Genomic DNA, 17,309 nt, shown 5'->3' with positions numbered 1-17,309 from the left:
TTAAACCTGGCAGAAAACAAGGACCAGCGGGACTGGTGAGGTCTCAGGCGTCGTGCAGTGCGTATATATTCAAGGTTCTTGTAATCTGTCCATACCACAAAAGGGTTCTCCGCTCCCTCCAGCCAGTGACGCCACTCCTCCAAGGCGCCCTTGATGGCCAGCAGCTCTCTATCTCCCACATCCTAGTTCCTCTCCGCCTGGTTCAGTTTGCCGGAGAAGAAAGCACAGAGGTCAGGGCACAGAGGGGAGAACAGAACTAAAATTTCTAATGAATCTCCGGTAAAAGTTTGCAAAACCCAAAAACCGTTGGAGCACCTTTTGAGATTCGGGAGTGGGCCAGTCAGCGACTGCCTGAACCTTAGCCGGATTCATGGCTATCCTACCGGGACTAATAACGTAACCTAGGAAGGAGACGGTCGTAGCATGAAACTTCCACTTCTCAGCCTTGACGAACAGTTGGTTAGCTAATAGCTTCTCTAACACTAGACATACGTGTTGGTGGTGTGACTGTTTGTCTGGCGAAAAAATTAGAATGTCATCTAGATAAACAAACTGTTTAAGAAATTCTCTCAGAACATCATTAACTAGGCTTTGAAACACAGCGGGGGCGTTTGTGAGACCGAAAGGCATTACCAAATACTCGTAGTGGCCAGAGTGTGTGTTAAAAGCGGTCTTCCATTCACCCCCTTGTCGGATTCTAACCAATTACGTAAGTCCAACTTGATAAAAATGGTGGCTCCTTTGAGTATCTCAAATGCTGTAACCATTAGTGGTAAGGGGTAACGATTCTTAACCATAATGTCATTAAGAGAGTGATAATCAATGCAAAAAAGAAGCCAGCCCTAGCCGGTGTAGGTACAATTTTGGTCCCCCCTACAAAATCTGTCCCCCACCGCCATTTTTTTCATGACCAGCTGCAGTGTAGCTAGTCATGCTCCTGGTGTGAACACGGAGCGTCGGGAAGAGGACTCTCTGCTGGGTTCATAGTGGTTTTGTCATACTATCATGATGTGGAACGGAGAAACCCAGGCGCAGAGGTAATTTGCATAGAATTGGTTTAATTCCGTGGGTAAGGCAGAGGCGTAGTCAAACAGTCCAGTAAACGGCAACAAAAAGGCAATAGCAGGGGTAAGGCAAACTCGGCGTCAAGGGGCAGAAACAGGTTGATAATCACAACAGGCAGGGATGAGTCTTGGTCGGGACAAAGGTAAGGAGACAAGGTAGGAAGCAGGAGTACTCAACGGCAGGATACAGGAACTGGAAAATGGTGATGACAAGACAAGGACGTGACGGAGAGTGAGGGGAAGAACACAGGGGAGCAATCAGCAGCAGCTGGGGGCGGGACTAATGAGACACGGCTGGGAATAATTACTACTCAGACAGGGGGGAAGTAAGACTAGCACAGACACAGAAGGGAGCGGATTTCACAATAAAACCGGAAACACAAGGAGTACCTTGTAGACTCATGACAGTAACGAGAGCCCGGGTGGTGGATTCCCCCATGCAAGTCTGGTGAACTGTATTGTTGACCTGCGTAGTTCACAGGGTGTTTTAGTGAAAATACGGTGTAAGACCGCTAAACATTGCCTTTTTAGTATTTGTTATTTATTAAATAAAATATAATTTTATACTTGTAATCAGGTCTGATCGTCACACTGTATTAAGAACTGTTAGATTAAAAGTGTTATATACTTATACTTAAATGAATGCTAAAAGATAATACAAATATGAATTATAATTTACTCGTTTGATCTAAGAGCGGGAACGTTTGACTACAGAAATTCACAATCAACATTCCACTCAGACTGATTCACATTGGTTCAAGACAAGCTTGGATCATAATTACAGTTAGGACACCGGTAGTTTCAAACAGCGAATCACACCTTAAATTGTCAAACAATGAAGCAAGATAGACCCCGGAGAAGGTGACCCCCGCCCGAGAACTTTTGAATAATTAGATTACAGGAAGACCAATTAGGAACTCTCGCAGTTGGGGATCGGTGACACAGGGAACTTGAAAGAACAATTTGGCGGGAGAAAGACGACCTCCCGGACGGGAAATTTGACTTAAATAGAGCAAGATTTCTACAGCTCAACAACAATCTGCCCGGGGCTGTCAATCTGTGAGATCGCCAGGAGTTTTGGGTCTGATCCATCGTTATATGAAGCTTGTATTTTCTTTGACTTGAAGCGGTGAATAAATGGCCTTTTACACACTCTGGAATGTTCATCTTTCTCCATGAAGCAAAGTACAAGACTCGGGACGGAAGTGATGTCCCGTTTGAGCGACGGAAGTGACTCCATATTTTGATCCTTTTAGACAAAGACATATATACATAGACGCCGCATCAACTGCTGCCGCCCACTAGAGCGGTGTGTATACAGGGCGGCCATCTTGGTACAGTGCCACCCATTCCTACAGTGCATTACGTCTATAGAGGTGTGTTTACACTATAAAAGTGATCATAAGTCGCTCGTTGGTCAAGCTTTTTTCACTGGGTTTGATCGATAGACATTATTATATATATATTTATATTATTATATAAAAACATTTTGAATATAATGAATTTGATAGATGAAACAAATATTGACCAAACCATTTGAAAATTGTTCCAGAATTCAGCGAATAGTTGTATTTTAAGATTGAGACGTACCTCCTTCCCTGCAGTTGTTAATGCGCCGCCGCCTCTGATGAGACTGTACCAAGATGGCGGCGCTTTATAAACATCCGTCTACAGTGGATGCGGTGTCTATTATATAAGTCTATTTATATATAGAACCTACGTGCCTTTTATTACATACTTCCTTGGGTAAAACTCACAATGTGGTGTTGTCGAAGTAAATAATTTGAAACATAAGCAAAACACTTTGTGACCCTGGTCTGTTACTTACGTAAGTAAGAGGGATCAATAAAGTTTTACCTTACCTTACCTTACCTTAAGTGTCAGAAAAAATAGCAGGTATTTGTAACTGGCAAACTATTAGAGACACGGTAAAGGAAACTGATGACTAATCTAGATTTAAAATATACATTTATTAGCAATACCCGTGAAAAGAGTTTCATGATTTGATACTGCAATATCTAAGGAGAACAAAATCAGAAGAAATTAGACTCCAATACCCACTCCATACCAATAGGTGGCGGTGACAAACCTGCATGTTGTTTGTCAACGGCCATAAAACAAGACAGTCCGGACTCTTCCTTCGTTCACTCTTTCTTCTGCAGTGATCGAGGTAAGATCGTTGTCGGTCCTGCTTTGACAAGTAGTTGCGTAGTAGACGTGTTTCAGACACCTTCAGTTGTTTTGTTTGTTTTTTACTCCGTCTAGCCTAAATGTATTTGTTTTACCAAATGTTCAGCGCTGCATGTTTTCTTGTCCTCCAGTCGTGTTCTATAACAACCCACAGCAATTCTCATGCTGCTTGAAACATGCTCAATGTTATATATACTGTATATATAAAAACGATACAGTATGTATCAAGGCTTTTTTTTTCTATCGAAATGAGTGTTTTAAACATTAGAATATCAGCGTTTCTCGATGATGAAAACTTTCACAGACCTGTTCTGAATGACTGTGATTGTACTTTATCAAACTCTGAAGAGAAACTGCATGAAAAATGAGGTAGATTTTCAACACGTGGTTGTCACGTGTCAGCTAAATGCTAAGCTAACGTGTTCTGTTCTTTGCTGTACAGATGAAGGCGCTCGAGGAACTTTCTTCAGTCCAGGTAAATGCATTAATAATGCATTTAATCGGATGCTTTAATGCTGTTTTGTGCTACAGTGATGTTCTGGTTGAACTCTCTCACTGAACTAGATCATGTGGAACATTACAACCATCTGAGAAGCCAGACTAAACTAATGTAATTTGTGTTGGAGCTGTAATAAAATGTGTGGTTCTGTGTAGGTGACTGACGTCTGCTCTGCAGTGATCGATCCGGGATGAAGGTAAATCTATCAATGTTTCTAAATAGAATCTTTGAATTGTCTTACATCATAACCCAACAACCCTTTTAGAAGGGTAAAACGTTACATTTGTTGAGTGCTTTGAATTGAAGGTAAAGATGAGGTAAAAATGTGTTTACTTTCAGATATTGTTTATAAACTACTTTTATATCTAATAAAATATGTAACCTTAGAATGACACTGCATTTAATTATTGCATTGTCAAAATGACTATTGAATTTGAAAGTTGAGGGTGTGGTGTTCCAGTGATGATGAAACTTAGCTCACTTTGAATCAATGTGAAACGACACGAACGACTGAGGAACCCACAACAATTATACACATGTGTCTTAGTTTTATCAAAGGCCCAACAAGATGGATAATGTTTTATAAGCATACAAAAATGCAATTTGATCCTGTTTTAATTTTAAAACCTTTCTTTCAGATCCATGTTTATAAATTAAAAGAATCATGTTTGCTGTCACGAGGAAAATATTGTGAGTAAAAGTTTATTCTTTTGATGCTTATGCTAGTAAATATGATGATTTTCATGAAAGACAAGCATATACCTGATCATTGTGATGTCACCCTTAATCTGACTCTCTCCACTAAATTGTGTTTTCATGATGTCTGATTAGGTTTGATTCAGATTTTTCTTTTCTGACAGGAACAAGAGCTGGACTGTGACCCGACGAGTTCTGAACTCAAGTAAGTTCTCCTGGTTGAATATTTGTCAGTTTAGGGTTAATGGGTTTTAACCCAACAACGCTGATGGTGATGATACCTGTGAATCTCGTTCGTCTGAACTCCTGTTGAACTTCCATGTTACTGACATCAGTAAACTTCTGCTAATTATCACCAAACGTGTTCTATTGGCCTCTAATGTTTTTTTTGTTTTTTTTTCTTCAGGTGGAAGTTGAGTCATACTCCTGGCTGTTGGACAAATGGCTCATCAAGGTGAGAAGTTTGTATCTCTCTCTTCCACTGCTTTCCTTTGTGATGACACCCGCACACGTCTTACGCCATGTGTTTGCCAGATCCCGAAAGGGTAAACCCACTGGTTGCCATGGCAACAAGGGGACAGTTGTTGTGGTGGCAACAGTCTGAATGGAAAATGACTTAAAATACTTAATGTTTTCTAGTTCTACGCTAAACATTGTTTGCTTCGTCCAGGTGGACTTGAATGATGTCGTTGGAGCTGGTCAGAGGTGGGTGTGGTCATATTGTGCTAGAATGTTTGCAGAAATGATGAGCTGCATGTACCGCCCCAGTCTGAAGATTCATGACTGATTGGACAAACTCTGATCCACACTGTGCATGCTGATGATTGTACTCAAGACATCTGATGTTTAAACTCGTCAAACCTTTGTTTTGCAGGCTATTGTCGCAGTAGTCGTCGTATTGAAGAGCAGCAGGGACCACCTCAGGTACTTGTCCAACATGGCTATGAGATTACGTCACTAGACATGATGTCATTTGTTGTACCGCTCCAGTCTGAAGATTCATGACTGACTGCATCAACTCTGATCCCTGTAGACTTGAACTGTCTTCTACAGAGTTAAAAGCACTTGTTGAACCTCTGCTCTTGTTTTACAGACTTTGTTGATTGACATGAAGTACTGACTCCTGCACAAGTGGGTAACATGGCAACATTAAAGATTCATGATTGATGGGTATCCTCTCTGACCCTTTAATTTGATGTGAATGTTGCCAAACTTTCTCATTTCTAGGAAGTCTGATGGCACTGGAGAATTTTGACTGATCAAATGGTTTAATAAAGTTTTTAATTGAGTTAATGTTGTCTTGACTTTTCTTACAAGTGTCTTATACATTTTACTACATTGCTAGTTATCTACCCATCACCCAAAAGGGGGAGAAGAAATTAAACTACATGCCACGTGCTAGTTTCAAATGTTTTGCATTAAGGCCCAAAAGTTCTGAGTTGTCAAATGAGTCCAGAAATCCTTTATTTGTCCCGCGAGGGGCAATTCGGTCCATTTGGAGGGTGGGGGGGAAAAAAAGGTTATTCTTTATGCTTTTAAGTAATTTTTATTTGTATAGCCAGACCATGAAGCACTTAAACATTCAAAACAATATTCAATAAAGTATATACTTTAAAGGGCAAGATAAAACTGACCCACAGTTCTGGAAAAGCCTGAACAAATAAAAATGTCAAAGATGTTTCTGGAAGGAGTCAGATCCATCAAGCGCAAAGTGAGAGGAAGATCATTCCAAAGCGTAGGAGAAACAGCCTGGAAGGATTTCTCTCCTCTGGTCCTGAACCGTGTGCGAGGAGCCATCAGTATATTCTGATCCAGAGCCTGAGCTGGGGTGTAAGGCTGGATCAGATGTGAGGAGCCTGACCATGAATAGCTCTGAAGTCAAAGTAGATCTCTGAACTTGAATTTTGGGTGGATTGTTCTGGTGTTAAATTAAATCTGCAGGCAAACCACAAACATTACAAAATGGGCATTGGAGTAAATGTGTCAATTGAACCAGATGCTTGTCGAAACTGAAATGATGCAGTAGCTGTATTGGTCACATGATTGCTGAATTGAGGCTCGAGTTGGCTTATCACCGATTTTGTATATTAGGAATCTGGTTATTTGCATTTAACTTAATGCATTTAAAAGACAAACTGCACCCTTGGTTTGATCATGATTTTATAACTCAGTTTCTACAAGTTGGACCACTTTGTCCTGGATGTTCAAACTCGGCCTATGACCTGTTCACGTCAAAAGTACCAAAGTCTTTATGGATCAGAAGGCAGTGTAGATCCGGGCAGCGATGTCGTCGAGCAGCCAGTCTACTCCTTCCAGCAGGTTGTATCCAGTGACCGCACTGCAACTGATGATGCACCAGTGGTGACTTTTGATGTCGTCCAGATTCAGAGCCTGAATGAATAAAAAGTCAGGATGAGGAATTGAATGGTCGTGTACCTTGTATACCTTCTGGATTTCTTCTTTGCTCAGTGATCCTGGTAGATCCTGTTTATTTGCAAAGACCAGCAGTGTCGCTCCTGTCAGCCTCTAAGTGATGAAACATATTTATAGTTAGTTTCATCTTTCAGTTATACATTTTCTTTACATTATTTTTTAGTAAGCACGTAAACTTTCCAAGCAGGGACTATTTTATTATACTATTTACACTGTTTCTAATAGTGTTGATTGTTAGTTTATAATGGGATATTAAAAGAACTATAAATAACATTTAATCTGAAAAAAAAACATGATATTTCTTTGAATGTGTTTGGAACCATATTAACTCTTGCTCTAAATTAATATACAAATTAAGAGGAAACAAGAAAATTAAAAGGCAGTGAAGCATGTGAACATAAAATATATTAATTAAAAATCTTAATAAATATACACACAAACAGGATGTGATGAACATAATAAAGTTGTTTCCTTCAAAATATAATGAGTGATTATTGTTTGAATTACATGAATATACAAATGTCCAATCTTCCTATTTTCCTTCTAATGTTTAGTTTAAGAATGGATTTCAAAGCGACAAGAGCAAGGACTCTTTTCAAAAATGTTATGTACAGTACCTCCTCCTGCAGCAGTTTGCTCAGCTCCAGCCTGCAGTCCTCCAGTCGCATCGTATCAGTGCTGTCCACGACCCACACCAAACCCTCTGTGCTCTCAAAGTAGTTCTTCCAGTAGGATCGCAGAGACTTCTGACCTCCGACATCCCAGATGTTCAACTTGTACCTGAACATACAACAAGTTCAACAACGATCAGATGATGGACGTGCATGCTCTCTCACAGATTTAAAAGTATTCAGATATATCGCCACTTAAAGTGCAATGAAAGTTATGGTTAATATAAACGTGATTTATCAACTATATGATCTTCAGCTTTCTTTTAGTAATACATGTCATCACCCTCTGTGCTCCAGGGTCTTGATGTTGAAGCCCAGAGTCGGTGAGATGGTGCTGACATCCTCTCCGTTGAACTTCTTTAGGATGGTAGTCTTGCCTGCATTATCTAAACCTCTGGACGACACCATGTCAAGGAACAACATCATCACATCACTGAGCCCGTGTGACCGGGTAACAGGCATCACACTTAAATCCAGTTTAACACAAGAGCCAGAAACAGCCATTTTTACTTCAAATGATCACATTGTAAACGTTTTGTAATCTCGATATTAACATCATAAAAAACGTTACGCTACGTTAGCAACTGAGCTAAAATGGGAGGATACAACATCAACAGTCTTATCTCTCGCTCCTTTTGCTTCATTTTCCTCAATATCGTTAACAGTCCCATGTTGAAAGTGTGTCGAGTGACCAATGATGGTTTTAAATCTACTGGATAATAATTTATAAAGCTGTTATTAAAGCGCTAAGACATTATCTTGTTTGAGCATGGCAAACCAGGAAGTAACCGCTAGCTTGAAGACCCTCCTCTTACAGTCATTGGTGGAAATACTTTGAAGTGAGCAGTGATTGGCTCAAAGTATTTTCCGTCAAACAATAGGCAGACTGACAGAATCAACTACAGAAACGGGGGACCGTTAGTAAAAAGGTTGCAGCTTCACAGTTCTCACGAGATGCACATTTTCCTAATAATATTTATATCTCTGTTTTATACTTGCTATTTTATTACATTGTCTTACATGTGTTTGTTCATTTGCAGTATGATAACATGATGTTGGCTGCTTTGGATAAATACACTGTTATGGTTCTCTTGGATCTGTCCTCACCCTTTGACACAGTCGATCACCACATCCTGCTGAGAAGACCAAGGGATGAAGTGGGACTTTCTGGGTCTGTGTTACAGTGATTCTCGGCATAACTTTCTGGGTACAGTTTCAGTGTTTCTGCCAATCAAATAAGGTCTGAATCAGCGGATCTGTTGTGTGGAGTCCATCAATGTTCTGTTTTGGGTCCTTTATTGTTTTTGCTCTACTTGATTCCCCTGGGTAAAATCATTCAGAGATTTCCTGATGTTTCTTATCACAGCTTTGCTGATGACATCCAGCTCTACTGCTCTTTTGATCCAACTGAGCCCCAGAGACTGAACAGCTCAGTCAATTGTTTGCTAGAAATCAAGCAATGGCTGATTGAAAACACTTTGCAGCTAAATGTGGACAAAACTGAAACTCTGGTTATTGCGCCTGATGATAAGGTTCCAGGGTTGAGTCAGTACTTGGGTGACTTAGGCCAGTCTGTCAAACCGAGCCTGAGAAACCTATGTGTTGTATAATAAAAAGACATGTCTCTAGTTCAACACTGCAGAAAACTGACCAGAAACTGTTTCCTTCAACTGAGAAAAATCTCTAAACTTAGGAAAATGTTGTCACAACATGATCTGGAGCTTATAATTCATGCGTTCGTGTCTTCTCGTTTAGACTATTGTAACAGTTTATTTTCGTGTCTAAACAAGAAGGAGCTGTCCTGTTAGCATTTAATGCAAAACTCTGCAGCAAGAATTCTGACCCGCTCTGGTAGAAGAACTCACATTTCCCCTATCCTTTATATTATTCACTGGCTGCCAGTTTCTTTCAGGATCAAATTTAAAATTCTGGTTCTTACTTTCAGAGCTATTCATGGCTCCCCCTTACATCAGTGATCCGATCCAGCATTACACCCCAGCTTGGGCTCTGAGGTCTCTTGATCAGAATCTACTGATTGTTCCTCGCACACGCTTCAGGACCAGAGAAGATAAATCCATCCAGACTGTTGCTCCTAAGCTTTGGAATGATCTTCCTCTCTCTCTGTGTTTGATGATCTACTGACTACTTCAAGAAACATCTTAAGACATTCTTATTTGTGCAGGCTTTTCACTGATTTTCTGGGACTCCTGTGTTTGTCTTATGTGTCTTGACCTTTTAAAGTACATGTTTTAACTGTGTATTATTTTGGTTGTTAAAGCGCTTTGTGACCCTGGTCTAGAGGCGCTTTAGAAATAACTATTACTTACATACAGTACGATTCTCGTCCGTGACATGGAGCCCCGGAGGTGAAATGGGTGAATGCTATTCGTATCTCATGAAATTCACGACTTGCGTTATTCTGACGCTCTAGTTCACGATTCGTAAGCTTAAAAAGACCAGAAGTATTCTCGGTTTACGTCATCTAGTGGCTTAGCTAAAGACCTACACTACTAAAAGACTATTATTTTGGTGAAAACTAAGTCACTATATAGATGGATGGATGGATGGATGGTTATTCCCTTATTGGGTTGCGGGGGGACTGGAGCCGATCCCAGTTTCACCGGGAGAGAGGCAGGGGACACCCTGGACAGGACGCCAGTTTGTCGCATGGCACAACCATTCATACACACATTCATACTCACGGAAAATTTCCCAAAGTTTCCAATAAACCTCTGTGTGTTTTTGACTGTGGGAGAAAGCCGGAGTCTCTGTAGTAACCCCATGCATCACGGGTAGAACATACAAACTCCACACAGAAAGGTCACAAATTGCCTCCCGCCTTACTTTTTTTTCAAATATTTGATTTTATAGGTTGTATTTAAAAAATATATATTTTACAAGTCTGCATTTTGTATCCTTATAGAGTTTATCCGTCCGTCCGCCCGTCCGTCTACCCATCCACCTATCATCCATGAAAAAAAAATCATCTATATAATATGTAATATATATAAGAATTTGTACTTCCTGGTGTCACACTACAATGTTCGTTTTCATCCTGCTTACGTCGTTTTCTGTAAATGTTTTTTTTTCTTCTGTTCCGCCGATTCTGTGCCGTCTCATATGGAACTGGTTACCTCACATCTGAAAGTGAAAGTGCATCATCATATGTCACTAAACCCACTCTCAGAGTCCACCAGGCCAGGCCGGGGAGCCGCTTGTCAGAAGCTCTGAGCTCCCCCTGTTGCCGCTGCCGCTGCATCAGACCCCCGCTGATGTGGTTCACATGTCGCCGCTGTCCTCGGTCTGCCGACAGGACCACCGGAGCCCACGCACGCTTCCGAGAGCCAAAGAACCCTGGTGAGTCTCAAACTTAGGAATGAGCTTTAAAGTGAAAATAAATATATATATAACAACTATCACGTAGAAACACTAAAGTTACAACTGTCTTCAGTAATACAGTAATGGAAAATAAGTAAATAAATAAATATTAATAATGATAATGCTTAAAGTTTCTGATTCTAATTCAAACTTTCGCAGCTAAATAACGTAAATGTCTTTACATTTGTGACTCAATATTCAGTATTTGCTTGAAGTGATTTTATTGTTGTTGAGTATTTTGTGAGTTCATAATAAAGTGACAACAGACGCATTGCCATTGCAGGAGGGAGAAGGACCAGAGAGCAGAGATCAGAGAACAAGGGATGAAAAGAAGAGGAAAGAACAGAGACGCTGCAAGAAAATCTCGCAAGAAACAAACACAAATTGCGGATGAGCTCCACGAGGTGCGTGTGTATGTGTGTGTTCGTGCGCAGGCGCGTGTCAGTGTACTTTCATTTTAAGTCGGCTGGTTGCGTTGGCTATTTCTTGTAAACGCTTTGCTTTAGTAGAAGGACTAACGCCCTCCCACTGACCCTCCCTCTAAAAACTCTCACGCCCTTAAATGTGTAATCCAAGTCACACAGGGCACTATCTTCACTGTAATTGATATTACCATCACATTAAAGAAAAATCAATATTAATAATCAGGGAATATTCTAAAATCCCTCATTCATCATTTACTTTGACACTATTTATGTTCAAAACATTTACTATTGCTAGTCTGAGTGGATGGTTTGTTGAAGGAAAAAGTAAAAGTGAAAGAGAGATGTCCCAAACGTTAATCAAATGAAAAACAAATAATGATGAATTGATTCAAATATATATAAAATGTTATCAGGAATAATACTCTGGTGATTTTACAAAATACATCAGAACTTTATTTTTATTTATAGATTGCTAGATTTTATACAGAAACACACATGTTTTGCTAAAAATATAGGTAGAGTTGGTACATTTGTCTGGAGAAATGTGATGAAAACCCCTATGCATGTCAAAGTCTGTCTTAGATCAAACTCTTGACGGAAATCAACTCTGTCAATAGTTATTTTCACTGTTATGTATGTCATACTAATATATTTATAAAATGAATAAAGTAGTTTCATCTGTAATCTTTTCTCCTTAATTGTATTTATTTATTAATCAATCTTTTTTAACTTAATATTAATCCATGACATTAATTCTCTATAGTCTACTTCTGTAGATTTATTTTTAGTATGAATACTGTATATAAACACTACTGTGCAAACGTTTTAGGCAGGTGCGAAAAAATGCTGTCGACTAAGAATGCTTTCAAAAATGGAAGTGTTAATAGTTTATTTTCATTAATTCACAAAATGCAGTGAATGAACAGAAGAGAAATGTCAATCAAATCAATATTTGGTGTGACCACCCTTTGCCTTCAAACCAGCATCAATTCTTCTAGGTTCACTTGCACATAGTTTTTGAAGGAACTCGGCTGGTAGGTTGTTCCAGACATCTTGGAGAACTAACCACACATCTTCTGTAGATGTTTCTCAAATCCTTCTGTCTCTTCATGTGATCCCAGACAGACTTGATGATGTTGAGATCAGGGCTCTGTGGGTCCATACCATCACAGGTCTACTTCTTTACGCTGAAGATATTTCTCAGTGACATTGGCTGTACGCTCGGGGTCGTTGTCCAGCTGAAGAATAAATGTTGAGCCAATCATACGCCTCCCTGATGGTATTGCATGATGGATAAGTATCTGTATTTCTCAGCATTGAGGAAACCATTCATTCTGACCGAATCTACAACTCTTTAGCAGAAATGCAAGAACCTCCACCATGTTTCAATGTTGCCAGTAGATGCTCATTATTGTTCCGCTCTCTAGTCCTTCGCTGAACAAACGGACTTCTGCTACAGACAAATACTTCACATTTTGATTCATCAGTCCAGATCACCTGCTGCCATTTTCATGCACCAGTTCCTATGCTTTTATAGTTGAGTCTCTTGGCTGTTATGTTTAACGATGCTGTACCCAAGAGCAGACAGAGGCGATGTTCCAGGGAATACAAAAAGTGGTTTATTGAATAGGAGGGGAGCAGGTAGTGGATGAGGAAGCTGGAAGGAGAGCGAGGTGGGCGAGCTGGAGTGAATGATCCGGGTTACACGGTTGTGCGTAGTACGATCCAGCGCCGATCGCGGGGAATCCAAGGGTTTATGAAGGGGGTTGATTGGGGATCAAGACCAGGTGAGCGTGATTGAAGATGAGGACCAGGTGTGAGGTGAGACGACAGGGGGAGTGGCAGACCAGGAGGAGGAGAACACAGCAGACTGCTGTGACCACAACATTGGCCTTGTTTCCATGTCGGAGGAATGGCTTTTTGGCTGCAACTCTTCCACAAAGACACTTCTGGCCAGACTTCTCTGGACAGTAGATGGTGAACCTGGTCCCACTGGTTTCTGCCAGTTCTGAGGTGATGGCACGGCTGAACATCTTCTGATTTCAAAGGGAAATAAGCTTGATGTGTCATGTTTCCTTGGCCGACCACTGCGTCTACAATCCTCAACGTTGTTTCTTTGTGCTTCTTCTCAAGAGCTTGAACATCTTGAAACCCCAGCGCGCTTTGAAATCTTTGTCTGGGAGAAACCTTGCTGATGCAGTAGAACTACCTTGCGTCTTGTTGCTGCTCAGTCATGGTGACCTGTGACATGAAACTTCATAACCTCAGCTTGGTAGCAGAGTTTGTTCCTCACCCTGTTTTAAGCTCCTACACAGTTGTATCTTTTTCATTTAATGACTGTGTTTCAACCTACTTGTGAAATTGGTGATCATTAGTACCTGTTTGACATAATTAGTTGATCATACACTATAATCCTACAAAACCCCTGACTTTGTGCAAATGTACCTAGAAGAATTGATGCTGGTTTTCAGGCAAAGTGTAGTAACAACAAATATTGATTTGATTTAGATTTCTCTTTTGTTCGCTCACTTTGCAAATTGATTAAAATAAAAAAATATTATTTATATTTTTTAGTTTACAGCCTTTTTCACACCTGCCTAAAACCTTTGTACAATACTGTACAAATGTTTGTGATAATTAATTTATTAAATTGATTAATTAATTTTCAATTTCCTTGAATGTAAAGAGGGAAGGGGGGATTTTCATGGTCATGTTAAGAAATTCTTACAGGGGTTTGTTTTTGAATTTGTCTGTGTTAATGCCTGGAAATCAATAAAAATATGTATTAAAACAATTAAACAAAAATAAAAACAATTATATATATATATATATATTTGACAGATTAAACATGAACATTTGGCTATATAGCGTTCCGTGAGGTCACTTAAATCATATAAAGGTTAAAAAAGAAATGAATCCGAAAATAATCTAAAAATGAGGTTAAAATTTTAACAAAGGATTAAATCAATTTACAGCAGCTATCATTTGTCAACAGTCCGTCTTAAAGGTTCAAGATTAAACTGATTGTATTTACTTTGTTATTTCTCTTAACCAGGAGATGCAGCTTCTAGAACGAACCAACTCAGCGCTTCTGAAGGAAGTGGAGCAGTTACAAAAGGACGCTCAAGTTTATGAGACAATGCTGAAAAACCATGAACCTTTATGTCGCCTCCACGTGTCGGGATCTGCAGACCTCCACTCACCGGCCCCACCCTGCTCTAGTCACAAGGACCAAACACCTGAAGGCTCAGTGACTCCTCTCGCCACACCCAGCTCCTCACATGATGCCCCCTGCTTAGTCCTGGAAAAAAACGTCCTTCCTCCAGACCTGGTTGAACTGGCTGATTATCCTCTTGTAGACTTTTCAGACTGTTATCCTGTGGATTATACACAACTTTTAGATTCAGAGGGTTGGTCTTATCCTACAGTTCGGTCCAGACCACTTTCCCCTGTCGAAACCAACGATGCATCCTCGAGTCTTCTGTCCACACTATTTTCATCAGAAGTCTGGTCCTCAAACCCCTCACCCCCCTGGTCTCTGCCAAGTCACTCCTGCACTCAACAATCCCCAAATATGCCGGACCAACCCTCAAATGATAGATTCCCATTCGGCACATTTCCTTCCTCAGAGTACCCAGCGATCAATTCATCGTTTTTTAACCCTCGACCCAGCACCTGTATTCATTCCTCACAGGCTGTGGCCCACCAGCCTAATGCTTCAGAGACCCCAACCCAAAATCTTCAACAATCTGAGGCTGTCCGCTTTTATTTCTCCTCACTTTAGAAGAACCTTAAGTAGACAGATTTGTGTTTAGCATAATCACAATGTTGGTAACCCTGAGTGTGTCCATCCCAAAACCATGCTTAGAAACACATGGAAAAGCTCAAAACACTGTAACCAAAGTAACTCAATATTTAATCTGAACACTATAAAAAATAACATCACTATTATTTACAAAAACATTTGTTAATGTCCGTCAACCCTGAGCATTAACTACAATGAGTCACATTTAAAATTGAGTGTACTCTTGTTCAAGATATTACTGTTTTTGTATGACTTTTTAATTTATATTAATAAGCAACTGTGATTTGTTTAGCTCAGTGGTTCTCTACTGGTGGAACTGTAACTGTGTTTCTCTTTAAACATACCTGTTTTTAATTTTGAAGCTCCAGTTTTGAGTACAACAGGTTTGAATCTCAATTTTGTGTTCGAACATTGTACTATAAAACTTAATTGTTGGTTTAAAGTAATGCCCCCTGTGTTCTTGAGTTTGAATGTCTTATAAAGAAACTGATGTAGATCTTTAGCTTATATAGATTATAGACAATTTAATAATTTGAGTTCATATCTACTCCTGCAGTGACTGCGAACTGAAGAAAACAAAGACAGATAAAAACAATACAATTAAATGAACAAAACATGTAATGGTTTACTTTGTGTAAAGCAAACATTTCTGACCTAAAACATAGTCTGACCCGCAGGTTGTCTTTCTACATTTCGTATCTTGGCCTCATGAGGTCAGTGTGAGTCTATAAAATTGAACGTTTAGAACTATTCAACTTGAGTGTTCCTTTTATTCCTGCCCTTTTAAATAATTCATTATTCTTATGAATGAAAAGACATTATAGAAAGAAAGTTAAAAAAAAAGGAAAATTGCCATCGGTTTTACTTGTTCCTAGTACATACTATCTTATAGGACGCAAGACAGCATTTAATAATGTAGATGTTGTTTTGCCGATTTAACAGCACTATTTAACTTTTTCCCCTCAGATTTGATAAATATTTATCTAATTTGAGAAATGTGAAACTAAAACTAATACATCTAAATGTAAAATATATAACTAATATATACATAATTGTCATCTTAACCTTTAATCGAAAGCCTAAAACCTAAAAACTGTGTTTGGATTACATGTCTTTGTACTGTTTTAATATTTTGTCTTGTGTGTTCTTGTGTATTTAAGAGTATGATCTGTATGTTTTGCTGGTGTTTAAAACACGAGGAATAAAAAATAATTCTTCAAAACCTTCCACTGCTGACTGGCTAATTATTATAACCGGTAAACAATCTTTTTTTGGGAAAAGAACAGCAAACTTTGGATACGGATGGATAAAGTTTGGCCACAAGATTGTGCTATTAAAAAGTATTTTTGTTGTTTATTTCGATTCATTAATTTAGAGACGTCTTATTTAGACTTAATGAAGGATCATGTTATTTTTATTCATATACCTGTGTCCTACTTTTCTTTTCTTTTAATCAAACCAGGACTGATGGATAGATTCTGTAAGATGATGATCACTGGAATACAATGTTTTCACTACAACCTATACTATCTAATATTCCAATGCTAACCTAATTCAACATGATTATAACATTGGTATTTATAACACCTCTACTAGCTACTCTCGTGATACTAGTTCTTCATTTAGTTACCAGCAGCTGCCACTGTTCATTGTCCTTTTTCACACCTGCCTTAAACCTTTGTACAATACTGTACAAATGTTTGTGATAATTAATTTATTAAATTGATTAATTAATTTTCAATTTCCTTGAATGTAAAGGTAGGGAAGGGGGGATTTTCATGGTCATGTTAAGAAATTCTTACAGGGGTTTGTTTTTGAATTTGTCTGTGTTAATGCCTGGAAATCAATAAAAATATGTATTAAAAAAATTAAACAAAAATAAAAACAATTATATATATATGACAGATTAAACATGAACATTTGGCTATATAATGTTCCGTGAGGTCACTTAAATCATATAAAGGTTAAAAAATAAATGAATCCGAAAATCTCGTGATACCAGTTCTTCATTTAGTTACCAGCAGCTGCCACTGTTCATTAGTCATTTTTAAAAGAAGCCTCTCATAACAACACTGAGAGATGTTGACAGAAAGTAAAAGTGTGAAGAGAATACAGGAGCAGGTGAGGCGCATGAGATGCTGACGCGGG

At 39.1% G+C, this 17,309-nt stretch overlaps 2 protein-coding genes, 1 long non-coding RNA gene and 3 other non-coding genes across 8 annotated transcripts; 5 read left to right on the top strand and 1 right to left on the bottom strand.

The window, feature by feature from the left end:
- The first annotated feature begins 3,185 nt into the window (after positions 1-3,185).
- On the top strand, positions 3,186-5,738 carry LOC148082742 (uncharacterized). Of its 3 annotated transcripts, XR_015710940.1 has the most exons (10): positions 3,186-3,234; positions 3,697-3,729; positions 3,909-3,949; positions 4,392-4,443; positions 4,614-4,654; positions 4,856-4,903; positions 5,120-5,154; positions 5,324-5,373; positions 5,543-5,580; positions 5,677-5,738. It is a non-coding gene; the product is annotated as an uncharacterized LOC148082742 (long non-coding RNA). The 3 variants fall into 3 exon arrangements; XR_015710939.1 differs by having other exon boundaries at positions 5,543-5,738; XR_015710941.1 differs by having other exon boundaries at positions 4,614-4,658; positions 4,863-4,903; positions 5,543-5,738.
- LOC148082745 (small nucleolar RNA SNORD29) lies at positions 4,208-4,272 on the top strand. Its single transcript, XR_015711271.1, has one exon. It is a non-coding gene; the product is annotated as a small nucleolar RNA SNORD29 (small nucleolar RNA).
- LOC148082744 (small nucleolar RNA SNORD22) lies at positions 4,938-5,058 on the top strand. The gene has a single exon (XR_015711267.1). It is a non-coding gene; the product is annotated as a small nucleolar RNA SNORD22 (small nucleolar RNA).
- On the top strand, positions 5,183-5,257 carry LOC148082743 (small nucleolar RNA SNORD31). Its single transcript, XR_015711262.1, has one exon. It is a non-coding gene; the product is annotated as a small nucleolar RNA SNORD31 (small nucleolar RNA).
- A 231-nt stretch (positions 5,739-5,969) lies between the features above and the next one.
- arl2 (ARF like GTPase 2) lies at positions 5,970-8,338 on the bottom strand. The gene is made up of 5 exons (XM_087790001.1): positions 8,160-8,338; positions 7,837-7,947; positions 7,500-7,662; positions 6,895-6,975; positions 5,970-6,840 (listed from the first exon to the last, which is right to left on the bottom strand). Exons 1-5 carry the CDS (start codon positions 8,222-8,224, stop codon positions 6,706-6,708), a joined length of 555 nt encoding a protein of 184 aa, XP_087646127.1. The 5' UTR covers positions 8,225-8,338; the 3' UTR covers positions 5,970-6,705.
- Positions 8,339-10,763: 2,425 nt separating this feature from the next.
- On the top strand, positions 10,764-16,388 carry batf2 (basic leucine zipper ATF-like transcription factor 2). Its single transcript, XM_087790000.1, has 3 exons — positions 10,764-10,910; positions 11,215-11,335; positions 14,412-16,388. The coding sequence occupies exons 1-3, from the start codon at positions 10,837-10,839 to the stop codon at positions 15,138-15,140; spliced, it is 924 nt and encodes a 307-aa protein (XP_087646126.1). The 5' UTR covers positions 10,764-10,836; the 3' UTR covers positions 15,141-16,388.
- The last annotated feature ends 921 nt before the right edge of the window (positions 16,389-17,309 follow it).

This window comes from Callionymus lyra, chromosome 4 (assembly GCF_982586985.1).
Source record: "Callionymus lyra chromosome 4, fCalLyr1.hap1.1, whole genome shotgun sequence".
NCBI lineage: Eukaryota > Metazoa > Chordata > Actinopteri > Syngnathiformes > Callionymidae > Callionymus > Callionymus lyra.
This window is presented reverse-complemented; position numbering and strand designations above follow the sequence as displayed.

Excerpts from the sequence above, each read along its gene's own strand:
- arl2 (XM_087790001.1), bottom strand. The coding sequence starts at position 8,224 with ATGGGACTGTTAACGATATTGAGGAAAATGAAGCAAAAGGAGCGAGAG. Across the intron at positions 7,663-7,836 it reads AAGACCCTGGAGCACAGAGG|GTACAAGTTGAACATCTGGG; the intron begins GTGATGACATGT and ends TTGTATGTTCAG. Across the intron at positions 6,841-6,894 it reads GCAAAGAAGAAATCCAGAAG|GCTCTGAATCTGGACGACAT; the intron begins GTATACAAGGTA and ends TTATTCATTCAG.
- batf2 (XM_087790000.1), top strand. The coding sequence starts at position 10,837 with ATGTCGCCGCTGTCCTCGGTCTGCCGACAGGACCACCGGAGCCCACGC. Across the intron at positions 10,911-11,214 it reads CCGAGAGCCAAAGAACCCTG|GAGGGAGAAGGACCAGAGAG; the intron begins GTGAGTCTCAAA and ends TTGCCATTGCAG. Across the intron at positions 11,336-14,411 it reads TTGCGGATGAGCTCCACGAG|GAGATGCAGCTTCTAGAACG; the intron begins GTGCGTGTGTAT and ends TCTCTTAACCAG.